This window comes from Ylistrum balloti, unplaced genomic scaffold, assembly GCF_031769215.1.
Source record: "Ylistrum balloti isolate Yb309-2 unplaced genomic scaffold, AGI_CSIRO_Ybal_v1 Utg369720, whole genome shotgun sequence".
NCBI classification, from domain to species: domain Eukaryota; kingdom Metazoa; phylum Mollusca; class Bivalvia; order Pectinida; family Pectinidae; genus Ylistrum; species Ylistrum balloti.
This window is the reverse complement of record NW_026781940.1, coordinates 381,524-408,162: the sequence shown is the minus strand read 5'-3', so window position 1 is coordinate 408,162 and position 26,639 is coordinate 381,524. Positions and strand designations below refer to the sequence as shown.

General features: G+C 34.1%; 1 protein-coding gene across 1 annotated transcript in view; it reads right to left on the bottom strand.

Annotated features, from left to right (window-relative positions):
• LOC132565373 (calcium/calmodulin-dependent protein kinase kinase 1-like) overlaps nucleotides 1–23,835 on the bottom strand; it is a 101,080-nt gene extending 77,245 nt beyond the window's left edge. Inside the window, exon 1 of the mRNA XM_060230011.1 lies at nucleotides 23,588–23,835. Coding sequence (XP_060085994.1) covers nucleotides 23,588–23,835 — 248 coding nt within the window. The remainder of the gene's footprint in view (nucleotides 1–23,587) is intronic.
• Nucleotides 23,836–26,639: the final 2,804 nt, after the last annotated feature.

Here is a 26,639-nt window from a genome sequence, read left to right as displayed (position 1 = left end):
AATTGAAGTTCTTATAACACAACCAGTAGAAGATTACCATGTGATGATTTGATGGAAACACAGTCGTCTTCATCGGACAAATGACCAATATGGAGCTTACATAGTGTATGAGATGTTCTTAGGGCAATTCAACATTGGGTGAAAACAAATATTTTTATGGTAGGGTGAAATCAATTTTCCTATAATAGCTAAAATTTGAAGTGCTTGTAAAATTCCATGACGATAGAAATGGAAGTAAATAAACCAAGAAGTGACCATAACCTATTTTTTACTTGCCCTGAACACAGTCAGTGACCGATATGTCAGTAAAACCTATTAACATCATAGAGGATAACTCATTAGGCTCGGAAAGCAGAAAAACCATTGAGGCCCTCCACATTGTTTGACATGTGTAACCAGATGATATGAGGTTACAATGAGCTGTACCCTTCTCCACGGTCAGCAAACCACTTCAGTTTGTCATGGAATTGATTTCGTTTGAACATCAATAGAAACCATTCAATACTCTCTGTGTTTCTAAGGAACAATGTTGATATTAGATCAACACTTTGAAAAAACAAATTTGCAATACCGTATTTTTACTAATTTTATTTAAGGTAAACTACAACGTTTTATAAATATTATCACACAGTAAAAGTATAACACCATATTTTACCCAACTATTACACTATATTTCATCAATTTTTTGTATATCATACAGCATAATAACCACTGCTTAATAAATGGTAACATCATATTTCTTATATTTTTCATTATTGAAAAAAAATCTACTGAATTCCTCCATGGCTGGATTTGTTCTTATCAAATTTTTATTTATATGAATTGCTAAATTTAGTTCTTTTTTTTGTCCTGAAACTGCTACCAATAAAAAACAGAATTAGAAAAGAGCAAGTTGTAATTTCTGGATATTTGCAATTTAAAGAAGAAAAAAGTGACTGAATCAAGTTTATATAATGTTAAGAAGTCATGTTATAGGAATTAGATGACATTTATGTGTTTGTAACTGCCGAATACTCAAACAGTTTTATACAAATGCTACGGTAACTAAGAAACAATTATTTGGTTGAATCGCCACTACAAAACGTCAGGAAATCATTCAAGCACTTGACAACAGCCTGGCCTAACAGACCAACACTGTGACATTCATTGACATGATCATCAACTCGACCAAGAAAAAAAATCATCTGGTGTGTAAATCTAATAATGTGATGACGAACACCCGAGACATGTCCTGATTGTTTGATTGAGTCTATGGAAGGCTTGGTGGTGAAATATGCTTTGTGAATCTAATATAATGCAACAGGTCCATTCCCTCATGAACCATTTGATACCAAACATTTCACTGACAAAGATTTTTTTTTTGTCAAGCACCGAAGTGATCTAGATGACATTATCAAGAGTTTCAATGATCAAAAGTTTTCCTGCACTAATGTTATCTCAAATAGGGCTGTTAATGTTTTTTTTCAAAAGAAACATCAGATTAGAATGACATTAAAAAGTCCAATATGTTCCTAAAATGTTTCATTGTTTGCTCTTTGATCTTAATTGAAATTGCAGATGAAAAGAATACAATCTTTTTAAAGTTTTTTTGTCGCTTTTGTCCCTGAAAAAAATTTATTCAAATTTCAAATTTGAAAGGAAGTTATGTATACAATAAAGGGAATTTCCATATATCCATTAGTAGTAACATATATATATATTCTATTTCCAATTACTTACTGTAAAATCATACATTTTTGTGGAGCTCAATTTTCATGGTTTTTCAAAGAGTACTTACCCTTGTATCTCATTAACACTTTTAGTGGATGAATACATCTCAACAAATCTGTTTACACTTTATTTACTAGTTTGTGGACATATGAATTCGTGAATTATGCCTACCCAGGAAATGAATGAAAATAAATCTGCCACAAAAATAAATAATTTCACAGTAACATATTCATTTATTTTCTGCCAATGAATTACTTAAATTTTCATGCTAATATAAAACATCTTGTTTGTACTAATCATGTATGGATATCTTGCATCAGAAAATAATCACAATTCCACGATAATGATAAGCAGTATGTACTGATTTACCTCCAACTGCTGCAAAATGTGAGAAATAACAGTGGAAATCTCCATGGAAACGTAAATACTAAATACTGTTTATCAATTCAAAATAGGTCAAGTCTTAGTACAGAAGGGTCACTCCATTACCTGTCGGAGAGATATGACTCCACTGAGCGAGTGATCAACTGCTTCAATGTTTCCAATATAATTTAATTCAGTGATGAACTGTTGACAGGTTCATGATAATAATGGATTTTGTTTGTTTAAAGCATATTGCCTGTTAGGTTATAATTGAAATGAGAGATCATTATGTACATATGGCATAGTGTTGTTCAGGAATCACCTGCTAACATGTTTGTGAGATCACGGAAAAAACTACTTACTGATGTCACCAACCACATTTTTGTAATGCCACTTAGTAAATTTTTAATGACCAAGTCAATTGGTCAATTTCTCATTGTGGTCAGTCGTAGGGTAAATTTTGCATTGTGGACAGTCACTTGGTAAATCTCTCTCTTAGTGGGCAGTTACTGGGTAAAACTCTCATTGTGGACAGTCACTTGGTAAATCTCTCTCTTAGCGGGCAGTTACTGGGTAAAACTCTCATTGTGGTCAGTCACTTGATAAATCTCTCTCAGTGGGCAGTTACTGGGTAAAACTCTCATTGTGGTCAGTCACTTGGTAAATCTCTCTTTTAGTGGGCAGTTACTGGGTAAAACTCTCATTGTGGTCAGTCACTTGGTAAATCTCTCTCTTAGTGGGCAGTTACTGGGTAAAACTCTCATTGTGGTCAGTCACTTGGTAAATCTCTCTCTTAGTGGGCAGTTACTGGGTAAAACTCTCATTGTGGTCAGTCACTTGGTAAATCTCTCTCTTAGTGGGCAGTTACTGGGTAAAACTCTCATTGTGGTCAGTCATTTGGTAAATTTCTCATTGTGGTCAACCACTTGGTAAATCTCCCTCAGTGGTCAGTCACTTGGTAAATCTCCCTCAGTGGTCAGTATCTGGGTAAATCTCCCTCAGTGGTCAGTATCTGGGTAAATCTCCCTCAGTGGTCAGTATCTGGGTAAATCTCCCTCAGTGGTCAGTATTTGGGTAAATCTCCCTCAGTGGTCAGTATCTGGGTAAATCTCCCTCAGTGGTCAGTATCTGGGTAAATCTTCCATTGTGGTCAGTCACTTAATAAATTTCTCAGTGTGGTTGATTTCAGCATAAATTTCACTGTAATCAATTTCAAGGAAAATTTCCCACTGCAGTTGATCATCAGGTAAATTTCTCCACAAAGTCACCTGTAACTTTCTTACTAAAAAAACTGGGCACATTACAGGGCAGGTATGTTAACCACTCTCATCGTACTCGTGATCACATTCCTTGTAACTGAATAAAAAACCTACAGAGAACACATATTACCTTAGAAATAATTTCTGGATGGATTTTGAAGACAAATCTAATCTCACCCTAACTTGATTCTGTGACAAAAAGATTTAGAATTGTAGAGACATTTAAGGAAACAGCAGTCTAAAACAGACATGAATTCACATTTATCATTAAACACATATGTATTCTTCAGAACCTTTGATTACAATAGGCAACCGCCACTAGCAAAGCTGTAGTATATAAACTCTGTACCTTTGATCCAGTGCATTAACATCATTGAAAACTGAATTAAACCAGTTAAATTGGTAAAAAATTATCATTTTTCTTGATTGATATGTCACAGAATACATCTATATCTAATCATTAGCACGTTCATGTCCAGTATCAATTGTATGGTCCGGTAGCCCTTTACTGACAACACACTCACCTTTCACCTTGGTGGCCAGAGTTATATCCCCCAATCACATGTGCAAAAGGTCTGGGGTTTTCTTAATAACCCCTTGAATGCTTAATCTGGGTCCAACTAGAGCAATTGATGGCTGCTGGTAAAACTTGTTTTGAAAATTTTAGTCGTAGTGGTAGTGCAGACCAGTAGTTCACAGATTTTTTTTAATTTCAGAACAAACAAAAAATATCATTAAATCCATAAATTTTAGAAAATAAAAACAACATAAATAATACACTGCACTTTGGTAATCTAATTCTTTTATAATTTCCACTCAAGGGAGATCACTCTATTTCTTTTTCCTTTAATGAAAAGGTCAGGTGGATGTAGTAGATAATAAATATCAGAAGTGACAAGTGCTTCACAGAAGGAGAGCTGTACTAAAAACTGACAGTAAATCTGTAAGGAATTTTATCACTTAAGATTACAGAAGTTTTTGTAAAATTACATCACTCAACTGCCCCAGCCTACCAATATAATTAAATCTTTAGCTTCTTCTATTTAATGCTACAGAGACCAACTTAGTGTCATTGTGATTGAAAACTACAGGTTATACGTTCACTACAACTCTGTCTACTGATGAGCCCACCCTAATCTATTGAAATATGCCAATACTTGCTATATGGATTTGTCCTGTAGTAAGTCTTTTAACCAATAATTAGTCAGAGGAAAGTGTTATGACCCATGGGCTTATTTTTAAACAAACATGGTTTACAACATACCAATTTTACTAAAGATAAAGAGAAAATATTACGGTCTTTTTCGTTAAAAGATATGAATTAAAACCAACAGGCTACATGCCATTGGATAATACTGCATTTTGTCAACTTCTATGTTAGGAAATATCATTGCATTGCTAAAAAAAAAAAAAAAAACAGAGAGGGGAAAAAAATATTTTGCTGAATTTTTTTTTATGAAAGAAGGAACTCTACCCTCTAATACTGTATAATTTTCCTTCTTAAACACAGATATAGGTCCAGATTGAAGGATGAAAATCTCATTTATTCTATCAATCATTTGAACAGTAATAAAAATGGAAAATTATAATGACTATGATCAAGAAACATCACACATCACTTTTGTAAGAGTATGTTTTGTTTGTTATGTTAAAGGCACAGAATCAATAATTCATTCACAATCATAAACAGTGCTCTGTCATTACAAGGCAAAATTTATACATATTTCACAAATGAAAAATACTGACTCATTAATAAGAACCTTAACAAGAGGCCTAGCAACCTTGACTGTCACCTGAGATAAGCAATATAGAATACAAGAGGCCTAGCGACCGTGACTGTCACCTGAGATAAGCAATATTAAATACAAGAGGCCTAGCGACCTCGACTGTCACCTGAGATAAGCAATATTGAATACAAGAGGCCTAGCGACCTCGACTGTCACCTGAGATAAGCAATATTGAATACAAGAGGCCTAGCGACCTCGACTGTCACCTGAGATAAGCAATATTGAATACAAGAGGTCTAGCGACCTCGACAGTCACCTGAGATAAGCAATATTGAATACAAGAGGCTTAGCGACCTTGACAGTCACCTGAGATAAGCAATATTGAATACAAGAGGCCTAGCGACCTCGACTGTCACCTGAGATAAGCAATATTGAATACAAGAGGCTTAGCAATATTGAATACAAGAGGCTAAGCGACCTTGACAGTCACCTGAGATAAGCAATATTGAATACAAGAGGCCTAGCGACCTTGACAGTCACCTGAGATAAGCAATATTGAATATAAAGGTTAAAGGATAAGAAGCTGTAGTGTCATGAAAAAGAAATTGTGACATTGATGATAGTGACCCAGTGTTAATACATAAATACCATCAAAACTGTTATCAATGATTCTTACGTTATTTCCAGCGGGAAATAACCAACGCTATGCTCAAAAATGCTCCTTTTTCTATAAGAATTACAGCAAAGTACCTTCTCCGAAGAAAGAAATGTGAGCCCCATTTTCGTAATAAAGCAGTGTCTGACACTCTCATCCATGAAGAGCATTTGTTTCTACCTTAACTAGGTCTTGAGAAAAAGATTTATGAAATCTGAGTCAATTTGACCCCATTTGACCTTGCACATCAGTCAGGATCAAAATGGGCATACCATCAAGATGAACTCATCCTTCCCTCATAATTTTAACCAAATCTGAAATACAACATCTTTCACGGAAAGCATTATATGGAAAGCAACTTCACATATGAATAATGAATGATTTGCAGAGTTATCGAAGATAGGTGACTCACCCAGCAGTTTTAATCAAAGTCAGGAATCAGACAAGGAAGTCTGTTATCTTTTTTTCTTTCTCCTTGGAGATACAGAATATTTCACTTCTTTAAAGGATCAGATCCCCCAAGTCTTTGTCCAATGAATAAATGTGTGAAATGTTGTTATCTCGGTGCTCAATCATTGCTAATGTTACAGTGAATTTTTAATGTTATCTTATTGAATTGTTGACTGGCATCACTGAGTTGTTGAAGTGACATCACTCAAATGTTGTGATACTGAAATGTTGATATGATGTCATATAATGATTATAACACACCATCATGATTAGTTATACCTTCACAATCATCATCATTATACCTTCACAATCATCATCATTATACCCTCACTATCATCATCATTATACCCTCACAATCATCATCATTATACCCTCACAATCAACATCATTATACCCTCACTATCATCATCATTATACCCTCACAATCATCATCATTATACCCTCACAATCATCATCATTATACCCTCACTATCATCATCATTATACCCTCACAATCATCATCATTATACCCTCAAAATCATCATTATACCTTCACAATCATCATCATTATATCTTCACAATCATCATCATTATACCCTCACAATCAGCATCATTATACCTTCACAATCATCATCATTATACCCTCACTATCATCATCATCATACCCTCACAATCATCATCATTATACCTTCATAATCATCATCATTATACCCTCACAATCATCATCATTATACCCTCACAATCATCATCATTATACCCTCACAATCATCATTATCATCATCATTATACCCTCACAATCATCATCATTATACCCTCACTATCATCATTATACCTTCACAATCATCATCATTATACCCTCACAATCATCATCATTATACCCTCACTATCATCATTATACCCTCACAATCATCATCATTATACCCTCACTATCATCATTATACCTTCACAATCATCATCATTATACCCTCACTATCATCATCATTATACCCTCACTATCATCATCATTATACCCTCACAATCATCATCATTATACCCTCACAATCATCATCATTATACCCTCACAATCATCATCATTATACCCTCACAATCATCATCATTATACCCTCACAATCATCATCATTATACCCTCACTATCATCATCATTATACCCTCACAATCATCATCATTATACCCTCACAATCATCATCATTATACCCTCACAATCATCATCATTATACCCTCACTATCATCATCATTATACCCTCACAGTCATCATCATTATACCCTCACTATCATCATCATTATACCCTCACAGTCATCATCATTATACCCTCACAGTCAACATCATTATACCCTCACAATCATCATCATTATACCCTCACTATCATCATCATTATACCCTCACAATCATCATCATTATACCCTCACTATCATCATCATTATACCCTCACAGTCATCATCATTATACCCTCACAGTCATCATCATCATCATTATACCCTCACAATAACATCACAACATTATTATACCCTCATCATATATACCCTCACTATCATCATCATATACCCTCACAATCATCATCATTATACCCTCACAATCATCATCATTTATACCCTCACAATCATCATCATTATACCCTCACAATCATCATCATTATACCCTCACACAATCATCATCATTATACCCTCACAATCAACATCATTATACCCTCACAATCATCATCATTATACCCTCACAATCATCATCATTATACCCTCACAATCATCATCATTATACCCTCACTATCATCATCATTATACCCTCACAATCATCATCATTATACCCTCACAATCATCATCATTATACCCTCACAATCATCATCATTATACCCTCACAATCATCATCATTATACCCTCACAATCATCATCATTATACCCTCACAATCACAATCATCATCATTATACCCTCACAATCATCATTATACCCTCACAATCATCATCATTATACCCTCACAATCATCATCATTATACCCTCACAATCATCATCATTATACCCTCACAATCATCATCATTATACCCTCACAATCATCATCATTATACCCTCACAGTCATCATCATAATACCTTCACAATCATCATCATTATACCCTCACAATCATCATCATTATACCCTCACAATCATCATCATTATACCCTCACAATCATCATCATTATACCCTCACAAATCATTATACCCTCACAATCATCATCATCATACTCTCACCTGTCTCATGATTATTCCTTCACCTTACTCATCATTATACCCTCACAATCATCATCATTATACCCTCACAATCATCATCATTATACCCTCACAATCATCATCATTATACCCTCACAATCATCATCATTATACCCTCACAATCATCATCATTATACCCTCACAATCATCATCCCCTCACTCATCATCATTATACCCTCATCATCATCATTATACCCTCACAATCATCATCATTATACCCTCACAATCATCATCATTATACCCTCACAATACCCTCATCATCATTATACCCTCACAATCATCATCATCATCATTATACCCTCACAATCATCATCATCATTATACCCTCACAATCATCCCTCACTCATCATTATACCCTCACAATCATCATCATTATACCCTCACAATCATCATCATTATACCCTCACAATCATCATCATTATACCCTCACCATCATCATTATACCCTCACAATCATCATCATTATACATCATCATTATACCCTCACAATCATCATCATTATACCCTCACAATCATCATCATTATACCCTCACAATCAATCATCATTATATACCCTCACCATCATCATTATCATCATCATCATATACCCTCACAATCATCATCATCATTATACCCTCACAATCATCATCATTATACCCTCACAATCATCATCATTATACCCTCACTATCATCCCTCACTATCATCATCATTATACCCTCACAATCATCATCATTATACCCTCACAATCATCATCATTATACCCTCACAATCATCATCATTATACCCTCACAATCATCATCATTATACCCTCACAATCATCATCATTATACCCTCACAATCATCATCATTATACCTCACAATCATCATCATTATACCCTCACAATCATCATCATTATACCCTCACAATATCATCATCATTATACCCTCACAATCATCATCATTATACCCTCACTATCATCATCATCATCATCATTATACCCTCACAATCATCATCATTATACCCTCACAATCATCATCATTATACCCTCACAATCATATCATCATATACCCTCACAATCATCATCATCATTATACCCTCATAATCATCATCATTATACCCTCACTATCATCATCATTATACCCTCACAATCATCATCATTATACCCTCACAATCATCATCATTATACCCTCACTATCATCATTATACCTTCACAATCATCATCATTATACCCTCACAATCATCATCATTATACCCTCACAATATCATCATCACAATTCATATTATACCCTCACAATCATCATCATTATACCCTCACAATCATCATCATTATACCCTCACAATCATCATCATTATACCCTCACAATCATCATCATTATACCATACAGTCATATCATTATATACCCTCACAATCATCATCATTATACCCTCACTATCATCATTATATACCCTCATCATCATCATTATACCCTCACAGTCATCATCATTATACCCTCACTATCATCATTATTATACCCTCACTATCATCATTATACCCTCACAATAATCATTATTATACCCTCACTATCATCATTATACCCTCACAATAATCATCATTATACCCTCACAGTCATCATCATTATACCCTCACAATCATCATCATTATACCCTCACAATCATCATCATTATACCCTCACAATCATCATCATTATACCCTCACTATCATCATCATTATACCCTCATAATCATCATCATTATACCCTCACAATCAACATTATTATACCCTCACAATCATCATCATTATACCCTCACAATCATCATCATTATACCCTCACAATCATCATCATTATACCAACAAAATCATTAAGACACTCCTGATGGTTTTACCTTATGAATTAGCCTTGACAGCAACAGCAAGAGAAAGAACTATTGAACAAGCTCAGGAACTCCTGTAAAGGTCTCATGTCACTGGCAAACAGCATGATATAGGTGAGCAGTATTCCCATTACTAAAGAACAACTACAACCTACAGTGCTACTGAGAATAATGATGAAAATGCAGTTGACTCATTAGCATCAATCGAAACCTTCATCATCACAGTAGTAAGATTTTTCTAGGAGAGGAGAATGGTTCACTTACATTTTGTTCAATGCTCAAAACTGATCTTATCACCAATTTCTTAAATAAAGTGGAAAAAATTTGAAAATATTTTTCACCATTCTAGATCTATAGAATAATATGCATGAGTCTTACTTCATTAGTTTCTTAAATTAAAAAGTTTAAAAACTTTCCTTTTCACTTTCGATTAAAATGGACAAGATTTAGCAGTTTCCTTTACAATTTCTAAAGTACATTTAATGGACAAGATTCAGAGATCTCATTTACCACAATCACAAGGGACAAGATTCAGACATCTCATTTACCACAATCACAATGGACAAGATTCAGACATCTCATTTACCACAATCACAATGGACAAGATTCAGACATCTCATTTACCACAATCACAATGGACAAGATTCAGACATCTTATTTACCACAATCACAATGGACAAGATTCAGACATCTCATTTACCACAATCACAATGGACAAGATTCAGACATCTCATTTACCATAATCACAATGGACAAGATTCAGACATCTCATTTACCACAATCACAATGGACAAGATTCAGATATTCACACACACAATGTCCAGATATTCTAAGTAAATAAGAGTTATTCACTGGACAAATGATTGGCTTATCACCCAGACAAAATCATTTTGGATCGTGTACATTTTTCCTCATTCATTAATTTCTTGTTTTTTTCAGGAACAGAAGTACGCAAGTGTGTCCTTTACACCACTGGTGATGACACCTGACAGACAATTCCTACAAAGGACAACAGTCCTCTTTCTTTTTTAGGACAGAATAAATGTTTAACTCTCGAGAGTCATTTCTCTGAATGTAAACACTGGTAGAAATGGAATGAGTTCAGAAATAATTATATAACACGTACACTGCCCTTGTGTCTCTAGATAGGCACTAACACATCACCATACACTTTAAGGAAAGCAAAATTGACAGTAAATGGCCAGAAAATAACACTATCCATTTACAGTACATATCTTGCTGTGTTTATGTATATCATAAAGTCAATTACTACTACCTCAGTTGTCTCCCTTGGTTCATAAATAACTTAGAAAAATCCTCCCTGTAGAATAAACTCAAGCCACAGATTGGTTTAAAAGTACAGACATTCTTCTCATGAAAGTACACTTAGAATATGGTGTATAAATATGGCAATAACTGGGCTTAAAGCCAAAGACAAATTGGAGAAATTTTCTCAGTATACCGTATACATGTTCAATCAATACCTAGTAGATTTTGCAAGTACAATAGAGAACTCTTTTGTTATTGAATATGTTTCAAATTATAAATAATAATTTATAAAGGTGGTGATAATGAAAATATTTCCTAACTTTAGAACAAGCTTGTATTCCATAAAGATAATGTAAATGTTATTTTTCAGCAATTCCAGTTTTGTAATTGGAAACGTACTATTTTAGTGGAAATTTCTTTTTAGCACTTTTTGGCACTAAAAATCTTGGCCTACAATATGAATGTGCTAAGAACAGTTTCTGTATGCCAATAACATAGCAAGTATCGTGAATGCATGGATTTATCTTTTTTTTTTTATATACTGTGCTAGAATTCCATTGCGCCAAAATATTCATGTTTACAATATTTTCAAAGATGAAATAAAATCGCAAATATATATATATAAATTAGTAAATGATGAAAACATGAGTCCTTTTTGTGATTTCTACCAAAAATACACCCATCAGCATCAAAATTTTAGCAGAGCAGAGAAAATTTTAACTATAAAGCAAAATTTTAGCAGAGCAGAGAAAATTTTAACTATAAAGATTTTGATGAAATCCAGAATATCCATAAGAGCTGGGAATTGTGATAAAAAAAAACCAACACAATAATGTAAAACATCACTTCATCACACACAATAATGTAAAACATCACTTCATCACACACAATAATGTAAAACATCACTTCATCACAGCCTAATTTTGATGAGTCTGAAACCTTAGTGAGGTTGCTGAACTGTTTTTATCAAGCACTTAACACTTATCCTTTAATAAGCCCACTCATTTATATTTCAGTTATGTGCAGAAATGCCATTGTTTGTACTAGTTGGTTGGTTGGTTGACAGGTTTTTCGTCCTCTTGACTCCTCCTGTGTTTGGGTATTGTCTCACCGACGAACGTCAATGATCTGGTGACGTCTGTACTAACAAGCCAGTTCCCTAACTTTGAGACCGAGATTTTTTTTCAGCACTTCTTGGATTTCAGGATAATTAATTACAAACACATCTCTCATTAAGGCTAGAATACATATAGAATACATGGTCAGTGTTTTAAAATATTAGCTGTATTTTGGCAAGGGTGAGATAAGACAAGTATGGAGAGCCTTTGGTGATCCAGTTGTCTTTCTGTCCCAAGCCAAATACAGATTCTATTTCAGGACACTAAACATGTATTTTGTTTATCTTCAACATATTGAAAATCTGACAATAAAAACTTCAACAGTTTTGTTGTTAAATCTTTGCTCGTCTGATGTTGACATTGTGCTGATGTATGTCAAACTAATTTTTCTGCAAAATTTTAAGTTCCAACATCAAGAGATACAAGTAGTTACAACAAATGAAATGACTTATTCAAGCAGTCATTTATATTTTCAAATGTAATATTCAAGAAACTTGAGAGTAATTCTGACAAATTACACACACATATGCTGAAATACAGCTGTTTTCTGTCACTGCAGAATACAGGAAAAATATATGTTATGGCAGGTGTGTTCCGACAATGGTAGCACTAGTTGCAGGATAAATATATGAATCACAGCGGGGCAAAAGTCTCTGACAGTCTGTCATGAAGGTGTCAACTTTTCCATGGAGCTGTCCAGATACGGTCAAGTCGTGATGTCTACTTGCCATCGTTTGACAGCTTAAAGATTAAACATAACATTTATCTTTTTTTCCTAAATCAATTGTTTAAGATTACAAGCTCACACAGTTGTAACATATACAGAAATTAACATATCAAGCTTTGATTTTATTCGTTGTGTCCAGGTATTTCTGTACCATTCATTCTTACAACCAGAGAATTTCTCAAATACTTTAAACATCTGAATGAAAATGCCGACATTGAAAGCTTCATAAAGCATTATAAAATCTCACATTGAACGCAATGTGGATTTCAATAATTCATGAAAACAAATTGAACTGAAATCTCGGTTAACGGTCATTCAACATTCTAAAATCAAGCAAATGCAAGACAAAAAAAATCAGAATTTTCATCAACTTACCGCATGAACAGTAGTGGCCTTCTGCAATAAAAATGTGCTACTTTCCCAATTATATGAAATCTCCATAGCGTGGAAAGTAAACACTCTCTTTACAATCAATACCACAGGCCGGTATATCGCATTGCTGTCTAAATTTTCCATCAGCATTCCCTGTCAATCCTGCCAGGCAGCCAATTGTTAGCTAATTCTACTAGAAACACATACAGGTGTTTCCACGAGTCTCCTAACATATCCAGTACTACACTGATTTCTTTCTTCAGCTGCTGATCTGGTAGTAACAGCTTCAAAGCCTCTGTTGGTCCAATAACATTGAATCAAAGTCACCTCAAAGTCTATCAGAGCAATGTAACTTCAACCATAGGTCTCTTGGCTTGTCTGTCTTTAAGTCCAATATTTTTACAGAATATTAACCTCAAACCATAGGTCTCTTGGCTTGTCTGTCTTTAAGTCCAATATTTTTACAGAATATTAACCTCAAACCATAGGTCTCTTGGCTTGTCTGTCTTTAAGTCCAATATTTTTATAGAATATTAACCTCAAACCATAGGTCTCTTGGCTTGTCTGTCTTTAAGTCCAATATTTTTACAGAATATTAACCTCAAACCATAGGTCTCTTGGCTTGTCTGTCTTTAAGTCCAATATTTTTACAGAATATTAACCTCAAACCATAGGTCTCTTGGCTTGTCTGTCTTTAAGTCCAATATTTTTACAGAATATTAACCTCAAACCATAGGTCTCTTGGCTTGTCTGTCTTTAGGTCCAATAATTTAACAGAAAAGTAACTTCAGACCTGTCGACTTGTCTACATATAAGTATTTTTCAGTCTTGTCTCTATCCAGTTTATCCATAATTCCTAAATGTCCCTCTAATGTTCCACACCTTCCTTTATCTGTTCTCGAATGAATTGAACGATTTTCAGTATTCCCTAGCCCTAATGTTGCAAGTGTTTTCAATTTACACTACATAAATCTTGCTAGCAGACAATTCAATATTCATTAGTATCTGGGACAATAACATTTTTCTGAACCCCACATTGTATTTAGTGTTATTCATGAACTTTTCTACAGTCATTTTGAAAATGTAAAATTTCCTTCTCAATTTTATTCCCAATTTCCTGTTAAGCCTTCTTAACATCAGTGTTTCCACCATTAGTTGTATCACTACAGTATACTGTAATATCAAATATTTTTGAGGGACTCTATTTTCGTGATTTAAAGAAAACATGAACGTGTTTGTAGACACTTGGCTTTGCGGAAAAGTAAAGCTCAATAAATGCGCTATACCTATTTAAACAGTTTGTGTACAGATGAGTTACTGGATTAGGAGTTAACCAACAAAATCAATGAAAATAAATCGCCCACAAAAAATAATGATTTTACTGTATAAGCTTAACTTTTACAACAATTTTACAATGATAAGTAACTTTTCTCAGCCTGATAACAACAAAACAAACAAACATATTATTTCAGTGTCCTGTAATAAGCCCATTCCCTGAACCTACTTTGATATAACTGGATACCCGATGAGACTAATGTAACATATTAGAGCCGAAATATCAGGTTTTATCCCTCCTTGGGTTACTTTGCATTTCACATGAAGCATCTGAGATCACAGCTGAGCAATATACCATCATGTACTATAGTTATTGTGGCCTTAAGGAAGTTTATTTTAACTGCATACTAGACAGTATGCATTTAATGGGCCTCCCTTATGTTATTCAATGATATAGCCATCAAGTACTACAAAGACACTGGGTGGTCGGGTGGCGCAGTGGTAACGCACTCGCCTTTCACCTAGCCGACCAGGGCGCGATTCCCGGAACGGACGTGAAAAGGTAAGGGGTCACCTGCCTGACCACATGGGTTTTCCCCGAGTACTCCGGTTTCCTCCCACAATAAGACCCCTCGCACGCTTACATCCGGGCCAACAAGAGTGATTAGGATAAGTTGACATAACTTGTTCCGCAATTGTTGTAAAATAAATAAAGTTTATATAAAGACATTCAGCCTCACATTTATCACGAAGAGATAAACCCAGCCAACAAATAAAATGTCTCGAGAAAAGTCAAACTTAATCTGTTACCGTGACACTTAAATGTGTGAAGCATCCTGTGATACATATGAAAATAGAAATAAATGCTTCTTTACATCGAATATATTTCAGGTACCTATTGTCTTCAAAAATTAACATTTTACAGGAAATAGTACAATAAAACAGTCCCTGTAAACAATGGACTCAGATTCCAGTAGCCAACAACTTGTCTCTACATTATATCTTACAGTTCCTGTAAACAATGGCCTCAAATTCCAGTAGCCAACATCTTGTCTCTACATGTAAATCTAACAGCTCTGTGTTAAAAATGGCCTCAAATTTCAGTAACTAGCATCATAATTTAGCTGTATATCTTATGGTCTCTAATGTGACCCCCTCCTGGAAATGTTCACACTTCAATGGAAATAATATTTTAGCACTTTTTAGCTCTTAAAGTATTGTGCTAAAAATGATTATGCTAATTGCAATATCTATAAGCTGTCTATACAGTAATGATTTAGGTTGAACAAATTAATCATGATTGTGCTAACAGCCGTACAGGATAACACGCTAAGATTGGATTATGCCTAATTAAGTATGTTTTCACTTTGGTGCATTTTGCAAGTAAGTGACTTCATTTCATTGTCTTATCTTGATTACACAAAGCTTTTTACCACTTATTTGGGATTAAAAGCCATTCTTTTTCATTTTAGGAAGAAAATTGATCATTTGGGTAGGAAATTTTAAAAATCAAATGATGCATTTTGAGAATTTGGCCTCATTATCAAATACACCCGATTGGCAACAGGGCCCATATTCAGCCCAGAGGAACCCCTAATGACCAATATTACACCAGGTCATAACTTTTTATGTAGAAATATCATATTTGTTTAAATTCACTGAATAACAAAACAATCTTTAAATAAAAGTGAATGACAAACGATGAAAACAGTGATGCCGTATCATCTACACGAATGAAAAAAAAAGACAAAATCTTTTCATCTAAATAACGCCTAGCCGGGCAAAAAATCTGAAGACCAGAATTTCGGAACCAAATGAGACTTTGATAAGGTATACTTCACCTGTTGTTTAAATGATAATTCCTGAGTGAACCATTTCAATCCTACATACAATACTGTATTTATGGTATGACTACTATCTGTATAACAATCCCCAGTGAATGTGTGGAAGTCTTACCTGACCATAACACAATCCTAGCACAAACGTATAACAAATGTATATCGGATGCATGCAAGGTGACAACATGTAACACAAACGTCTGTTTCAAGTGGAAGCAGAGAGCAGCACAATACTGTTTTGACAAATTGTGGGCCTGTTTTTTTTCCTGGAATGTATTGATCAAAAGTTGTTTACGTCCCACGTAAAAGTCAAGTCCTTGTAAATACTGAAACCTTAATGCTCAAAGCTTAGGAAGGATCACGATTATAACTGACATATGACCAAATATGGTCTGATAAGAAGTATAAACAAGAGGGTAAAATAGGGGAAAAACAGTAATAAGAAATATAAACAAGAGGGTAATATATGGGGAAAAACAGCAATAAGAAATATAAACATGAGGGTAAAATAGGGGAAAACAGTAATAAGAAATATAAACAAGAGGGTAAAATAGGGGAAAAAACAGCAATAAGAAATATAAAGAGGGAAAAATAGGGGAAAACAGCAATAAGAAATATAAACAAGAGGGAAAAATAGGGGAAAACAGCAATAAGAAATATAAACAAGAGGGAAAAATAGGGGAAAACAGCAATAAGAAATATAAACAAGAGGGAAAAATAGGGGAAAACAGTAATAAGAAATATAAACAAGAGGGTAAAATAGGGAAAAACAGCAATAAGAAATATAAACAAGAGGGTAAAATAGGGAAAAACAGCAATAAGAAATATAAACAAGAGGGTAAAATAGGGAAAAACAGCAATAAGAAATATAAACAAGAGGGTAAAATAGGGAAAAACAGCAATAAAAATATATGAACAGGAGGGAAAAAAAGGAAAAACAAGGAAGGAATAAAGGAAAAAACCATGATCCTCTCGAATCAGATTTATTTTATCAATATTTTCCAAACACAGATAAATTTGGCTAATATTGTGATAATTAAATGATCAATTCTAAGAGTTCTCTAGTCATTACAACATCTAACGAAATTTGATACCACATCAATACTGCCTGTTGATAATCAAATGGATATAATTAAAGTCAGGAATGATTACAGCACTGTACTGGGATCACAACGGAACATAACATTGATTGATCTAGGTCGCTTTAAAAAAGCTTGGCGGTGTAATGAATGTAAGACAAGGGATAGGCACAAGCAGATCAGCTTCAGTTTGCATGTATCAGATCACAAAGTAGCATGTTTTTTGGCTTGTTTGTATATAACAACACTTTATATGGCAATCATGGTAAGTTTGATGTCAACACACTATGATTGTCAGTCATTCCTGATCAATCTTCAATCTAAATTTAATTTTTGTTATTCAGCTTAAGGCACTTACGTGTTCATTTTACATCATTATATTCAACTTGTCAATCACAAAGTTTCCAAACGCACAGGTTATTAAAGATACAGATATCCTACACAAGTACAGGGGATACAGATGTCTACATACAGGTATACAGATATCTACATACTGGTACAGGGGATACAGATATCTACATACTGGTACAGGGGATACAGATATCTACATACAGGTATACAGATATCTACATACAGGTACAGGGGATACAGATATCTACATACAGGTATACAGATATCTACATACAGGTATACAGATATCTACATACAGGTATACAGATATCTACATACAGGTACAGGGGAGATAGATATCTACATACAGGTACAGGGGAGATAGATATCTACATACAGGTACAGGGGAGATAGATATCTACATACAGGTACAGGGGAGATAGATATATTTTTTCATTCGTTATTGTATACATAAATCATGAACTATTTGAAGCAAAACAGTTTTCAATTTTTTAAAGAATATTTCTATAGCTATTATTGAGTAGGATTTATTTCACCTGAATAGCGCCAATCCTCTCATAAAACAAATGACAGCTAATATTAAGCTATCTATATAGAAGTCTTGCACAGTCCATGTTATGTTTTTTTTTCTGTTTCCAAAAAGCACTGCTTTCATAAGTTAAAACCATGAAATTTTCCAATAAGGAAATGAAAATGTCTGAACAAAATTTTAGACAACTAGGTAATATCTGTAAGATGTGAAATTTCCCAGTCCTATGCAAATCAGATCCGGTGTAGAATTTGACATTGTGATACCATGAAATAAGTGTTTAATGGCTGCATGATGCTGACAAAACGCAATTGCAATTGATCTCCAGGAGATTTTGTCTAAAATTTGAACAATTGAGAAAAAAAAAAAGAAAAGAAAGAAAATACTTTACAATACATAGCTACAAAAAGAATATTGCAATAACAGAGTCTACTTCAGAAACAACAGGCTCATAGGGATCATAATCCAAAAATCCTGCAGGAGGAGTAGGTTTATAAAGAATTTGCTTTATTTTCACTATTTGGGCCCTGCCCTCGGGGGCCAAAACCCATCGTTTACACAAAATAATTCTTCTTTACCTAACAACACCTCAGAACAAATTTGAACAAATCAAATCATATCAACAGGGGGAGTAAGATTTTAAGAAATTTGCTCAATTTCCGCTAATGAGCCCCGCCCCTCCTCTCCCAGGGGCTAGAGACCAACCATTTATACAAAATGATTCCCCCTTCACCTAGGAAGGCTTCAGATAAAATTTGGAAAATATCCAATTATTCCTAGAGGAGGAGCAAATTTGATTCTCTGTTTATAGAAAATTGATTCTCTTAATAATGCTATGGAACAAATTTGGGCAAAATCCATTCATTCATACAGGAAGAGTAGGATTTTAAGGAATCACTGTTTCTACTATTGAGACCCAGCCCTTTCGCCCACGGGAGTTGAGATCAAACGTTTATACAAAACTGATTTCTCTTCAACTATAAATGCTTCAGACCAAATATGGGCAAAATGAAATCATTCCTATAGGAGTAGGATTTTAAAATTTCCCTTTCTGGGCCTTCCCCTCAGGCCCCTGAGGGCAGTGACCTACTATTCATACAAAATTTTTTCCCCATCCCGCAGGGATGCATCTGACCAAGTCTTTTATGACTAGTAGCCATTTCTAGGGAAAAATAATTGACAACCTGATGGAATACAGACTTCGGGCTAGATGAGCTAAACATTTGCAACCACAGTTACAAACAACAAATTTGAGTGACTCAAACAAGCAAGAATTACAGGCCTATGTCCACACTCCAACATCAGTTATTTCTACACAGTGGCAAATACCAAAGTCTATCACCCTCTTGAGATCAGGGAAATAGCTTGATGAAGATCAGTCAACAACTCTGATTAACCCAAATACCCCTGAGTATTTATTTCTCATTTCTAAATTACACTAATCTTGGAACAACCCAATGCAGTTTCAGGGTAAAGCAGGTTCTGTATTACTGTAACTAGGTATCATCTGAAACTAAAAACATCCTTCCCACCCTAATTTTTTTATTTTAAGTATTAGTCCTTCATTTGTGAGAGATACAACCGAGGGAAAAAATCAAAGGTGGCGAAAATTCATAGGTTATGAATATTCATTAGTTTTACAAATGAATTTGCATCTATGGTAATTAGCTTAATTGTTCAGTATCTTGTCATGCTTGTCTGGGTAATGGAATCAAGGGTGAAAAAAATCTCAATCTCTAAAACTCATGACAGAAACAAGGTTTAGATGAGATTTCAGACTTAGACCTCAAGGGCATATCCATTTGATCATAGCATGAATATTTCCGACATGAAACCAACAGGCAATTGATCAAATGGAATTAAGAATTTCAGTCTAAAAAGAAAAAAAAAGTAGGTAAACATGTAAAATGTGAAGTTAATAAAAAGAAAATCAAGGATTCGGCAAAACTGAAAAAATCAGATGATCTGAAACTGCAGAGAGATCAAGAGTTGGTCTCTACTATAATATACTATCTGCTCTTAGCTTTTGGAACATAAACCCTTGCTTAATGTTGGATAAAAAGTAACTTAATCCAAACAGTTGAAACATAACCTTAATCATTGAAATAAACCCTCACATCTGTAACATAAACTTGATCATTGAAATAAGCCCTCACATCTGTAACATAAACTTGATCATTGAAATAAGCCCTCACATCTGTAACATAAACTTGATCATTGAAATAAGCCCTCACATCTGTAACATAAACTTGATCATTGAAATAAGCCCTCACATCTGTAACATAAACTTGATCATTGAAATAAGCCCTCACATCTGTTACATAAATTTGATCATTGAAATAAGCCCTCACATCTGTAACATAAACTTGATCATTGAAATAAGCCCTCACATCTGTTACATAAACTTGATCATTGAAATAAGCCCTCACATCTGTAACATAAACTTGATCATTGAAATAAGCCCTCACATCTGTAACATAAACTTGATCATTGAAATAAGCCCTCACATCTGTTACATAATCTTGATCATTGAAATAAGCCCTCACATCTGTTACATAAACTTGATCATTGAAATAAGCCCTCACATCTGTAACATAAACTTGATCATTGAAATAAGCCCACATCACCTGTAACATAATCTTAATCATTGAAATAAGCCCTCACATCTGTAACATAAACTTGATCATTGAAATTAGCCCTCACATCTGTAACATAATCTTGATCATTGAAATAAGCCCTCACATCTGTAACATAATCTTGATCATTGAAATAAGCCCTCACATCTGTAACATAAACTTGATCATTGAAATAAGCCCTCACATCTGTAACATAAACTTGATCATTGAAATAAGCCCTCACATCTGTAACATAATCTTGATCATTGAAATAAGCCCTCACATCTGTTACATAAACTTGATCATTGAAATAAGCCCTCACATCTGTAACACGTGAAAATGAGATTTCGATAACCCACTATCATTAGCTTTGTGTGATGAGGTTGATTAATGGCTGGACACAGATTGAAATTTAATTGCTTACTTACAAGCCATGATTTTTAATCAAAAGATAATAGGACGTCGTGTGATGTTCACCGTTGTCGCCATTGCGGTAATGGTATTTAGTTATTCCTAAGTTACGGAATTTGGAAAACAATCAGAGGAAATCTTGTCACTTGTATGATGATTTTACTCATTTCCAAAGCGTCACATTTTAGTTTTAAGCATAAAATCATGAGAAACACATTAATTTATCTGTTAATCATGCATGCTCTGATTGATTCAGGCAGCTGTTATCAGAACATCAGCAAACACTCTTGTAATTTCTACGACCAAATTTGTGTGATATTGCTGCTGTCGTTTCTGGACAAAACACATTATGATATTAATTTGTTTTCTTTTTAAATGTGTTAGTGCCTATAATGTTTATGTAACAGTCTTGAAATAATTATTGTAACACTTGAAGACCACTATAACGCTGTGCGTCGAATCATTCAAAATTGATCCGTAAAATACATTTACTTTGAGACACGAAGGCACGAACGTAAACATATTAACACATTATTGGTTTCTCGTTGATTCCTATTCAAATTTATGAAATTTTATGAATAAAAATTCTTTGTTTTAAGATAAAAATGCATCTTTTCATTAATTTTTTTTGTTTTAGTATTGTTGTGTTTGTTCAGGGTACAAATATTGTGTCATCAACTTCATATAGCCACTAACATGAAAACGTTGATGTAACCCACCACGAATAATTCAAAGTCTTGAAGTATCATTGTTTTTTGGTAGTCCTTTGAACATTTTGAAACATCGAAGTGTGACTGTACATGTCTCAATTAGCAAATCGCAAAGCCTTCTTAATCAAATTGATTAGACAAAAATGTGTGGCAATACAAATAAATTTCACATATGTAGTTAAGATAATCTGCAAGAATTACTCAAAAAAGAATTTTTATTTGTGTTTCAAAATCCCCTGGAGTTTTGAACATATTATGACTGCAATAATATAATGTTTACAGCTGATCACAATTACATAGACTTCAAGAAATCGTCTCGATCTAGCCTGGCTTAATGAAAAATTGAATAATGTACTACCTTTATGGCAGTCTTTAAGATGACATGCCTAAAACACACCTAAACGAACCTATTTCTTTTTTCACTGCGAGTTAATATCTCACTGTTCAAAAGACGTGTTTTGGTACCATTAAATGTGAAATTACTTATCTTGCTTAACATATGGTTTATATGATAAAGCCCTGTAAAATCATAAGTGCTAATATGAAAAGAAAATCTTCTTCTAAAAAACTGAAAAACCTGGAGTCAAAATACATATCAATAGTTTACAGTCCTTTCAATACAGATAACATACTTGAGAAAGTGAAATAATTACTTTGCATTGCTGCCATTGATTAACATTTTCGATGAAATCATTTTCTTTTAAAGCTTTTTCATTACATACACCATAAAATTCAAATTTTCAAATAGGAATGGTACAATTTTTATTCATAAAAACTACCTTTGACATTGAATTTTAAGGAAATGGAATTCCATCCTTTCTTTGAAATCAATATCAGAAAAAGGTGACAAAATTAAAAAAAAAAAAAAAAAAGGCTTATCAATGTTTAAGCGGAATATTTCCGCAAAAATAATAACACTCAAAAAGGAGTGGAAATAGCAGAAAATGATTGCACACCAATGTATTGATTTTCTTCAAGAATGTTCTACTTTTAGATCTCCTTATATTTTCAAATCTGTTTTCACTGAAAAACATACAAATGACAAGTAAAAAAATAATTTAAAAAAAAACATGATTTAAAGATTTAAAGTTTATTGAAAACTTACCTTAAAGAACACCCAGTAACTCCACAACATAAAGTAAACAAATTCCATGGTTTCACTTCATCAGCATTAGGGTGAAGTTTCATGGAAGGCTCCAGATCGGTGTTTGAATTATTTTTTGCTTTGGAACTATTTGGTTTAAAATGACATTTGCGTCTGCTGATTTTAGCGCCCTTGTCGCTCGCTAAGATAGACTCACAGCAGATATGCTGTGTCTGTTTGTTTACATCCCAGCTGTGTGTTCGAGGCATCTTGGATGTAACCAACCAACAGTGTGTTAAATGTACAATTCATGAGCAGACGATCTGAAGCGACCGTCCTGTCAGATCTATACTAACAGGTTTTCCCTTTCTGACTTCCTGCAGTGATTGAACACTCAGTGTCAGCCACGCCTACTTTCATTCTCATCATGGGTGAAAATTGATTACTGCCAATCCAGGGTCAAGCCTGCTGTTAAATTTTAATATTGTCCACAATAACCTGCAATATCACAGTGAAATTAACACCATTTCTTTATCCATGTTACAGAAGTTTCCAGCAGATTTTGTAATAATCCTTATGTATCCATTGCTCAATGAAAACTGACCACCATTATATATTTCCGTTAACATCGGATGTATTTCCTGTTTTCATCAATCAAGTGCATTACGATTGTTGCCTAATACTGCCCTGACATAACAAAGGCATTACTGGGGTCAGGATTCTGACAAGATAACCCTGTAGACTGTGTATGGTCTATCATGTCTCTAATTGGCCCCTGCGATTATCAGCTACAAGTACAGAAGTCCATTACAGTTTGATTATATCATTGTCCAGATATTGATGAAAAATAGGTCCATCAGTCTGACATGCCGTAAATATCAGTCAACCATTATATGCAGTAGAAATGTCTGATAAACATGACTGTAGTAGACCTGTGGTCAACAACTATGGTACAGGTATATCAGGATTCTATACATAAAATACTGTCACAAATTGTGTTCCACTACTGGCACATCAGAGACAGTAAAACAGATATTTTCAACAACATAATCATGATATGATACCTTTACTTTCAAAACACAAAAGGAACGTCCCTATTCTTATTCATATATTGATTAAAACAAATATATGGTAATTAAGTGTTATTTTTGTCCAAAATGTTACAAAAAATCTAGGTTACGTCATGCGAATGACATGTCCCAGGTTTCCGACATCATTAACAATCGTCATATCATGGCAAGAAATTTAATGAAGGTATGACGTGGTTATACAGCTATAAAATATTTGTAATGACCAATCAGATGTTATGTTACAACTCAAATGAATAAGAACATGAATGATTTTTTTTTTTTTTTTTTTTAAATTATATGAGGTATATCAGCTTCTGTGTATCCTTTTTTCTCAACAGATTGTATCGTGCATTGCTGTAGAAGAAACTTGTACTACTTTTGAGAAAAGCTATAAAACCTCACACAACTTATCAGCCAATGAATGAACAGGATTCTGAAGACTGTGCCCTCAGGGAATTTAAATTTGTAATTGGTGACAGACGAAAGAAATCTACAGGTTATTGGCTTTATGCAAATATAAAGTTTGAAGACATTTCAATATCTGCCTACAGATTAAGACACGTGAAAAATGTCTGGATTTTCCCCCCAACATGTCAATTTCACTTGTTAACTTCCATTTTATACTTCTGGTCATCAATGACAGTCAGAGGTGCCATTTAAGCTACTAAATTATACCATATGAATCTAAACAGTTATCGCTTGCTTCAAATTTCAAATATCGAAGCTTATATAGCTTCAATGCTAAATAAGTAATAGCACATAGTGATTGATTTAATGATGAGAGATTTTTTAAGGAAGGACAGCTAAGTGATCCCATGCCTTAATATCTAGTCTGAAATAGTAAATGCTGCGATTGAGAAACAGCTTCCAAAGATAAATATTGTTTCTACAAATGTGGTGGGTTGAAATCAAATGTATTATATTTAGTGTTTTAAATTGATTAGATCTGTTGTTCGTTATACAATATATATAAACTTTATTTATTTTACAACAATTGCGAAACAAGTTATGTCAACTTATACTAATCACTCTCGTTGGCCCGGATGTAAGCATGCAAGGGGTCATATTGTGGGAGGAAACCGGAGTACCTGGGGAAAACCCACGTGGTCAGGCAGGTGAACCCTTACCTTTTCACGTCCGTTCCGGAAATCGAACCCCGGTCAGCTAGGTGAAAGGCGAGTGCGTTACCACTGCGCCACCCGACCACCCAATATACAATAAAATGCCTCTTCAATTTCTAACCTGATTATAGTTACCTTTTGTCTATATAAATCCCACCTTGTCATCATTTTAAATATTCTAACAACTTCAAGAACTGATTTAAATTGCTCATGAAATGAAAAAAAAAAAGTTATCTTGATGATTTCGATCTTACAAGTCGTGATGAGGAAAGGGTGTCAGGATGATAAGGCTACAGTAAAGCTCTATTCCAGGTTTTATACCTGCTTAAGTATCACCATGACGACATCCATCTACATTCAAATGTATTAAACTTTCCTTCATAACAACAAGTTCAGTTATTGTTATGGCAGGATATACCATAAAAGGGAGATAACTCACCCACAAAACAAAATGTAGAACAGTAAGGTATATTTTTAATGGTGATGATTATTTACACCGGTATATAGATCACAAGTAAAATTATTCATGTACATTTTCTACCAAGTAATAAGCCCATGCTTTGTAATAATCCCACTCATGTCTTATTTTCTTTTGTAAAACATTGTAGAAAAGAAAAAAATTAAAAGTGTTTTTTATTGTCCACTAATATGCCCACTCTACTACTTTGAACCAGAGATAATAGAATGGACACCCAGGCTTACTGCAGGATAAGGACTACTTATATCTTGGCTGTTACAAATTCTATACTTGAAGTGAGTTATTAATATTATGATAACTCACATCAAAAAAGGGAATTTGTTCAGCAACTCAATGTTGTTAAGGCTTTATGAAGTAAAATTATAGAACAGACGTAATTTTTCCTCAAAAATCCGCAGCTAAGG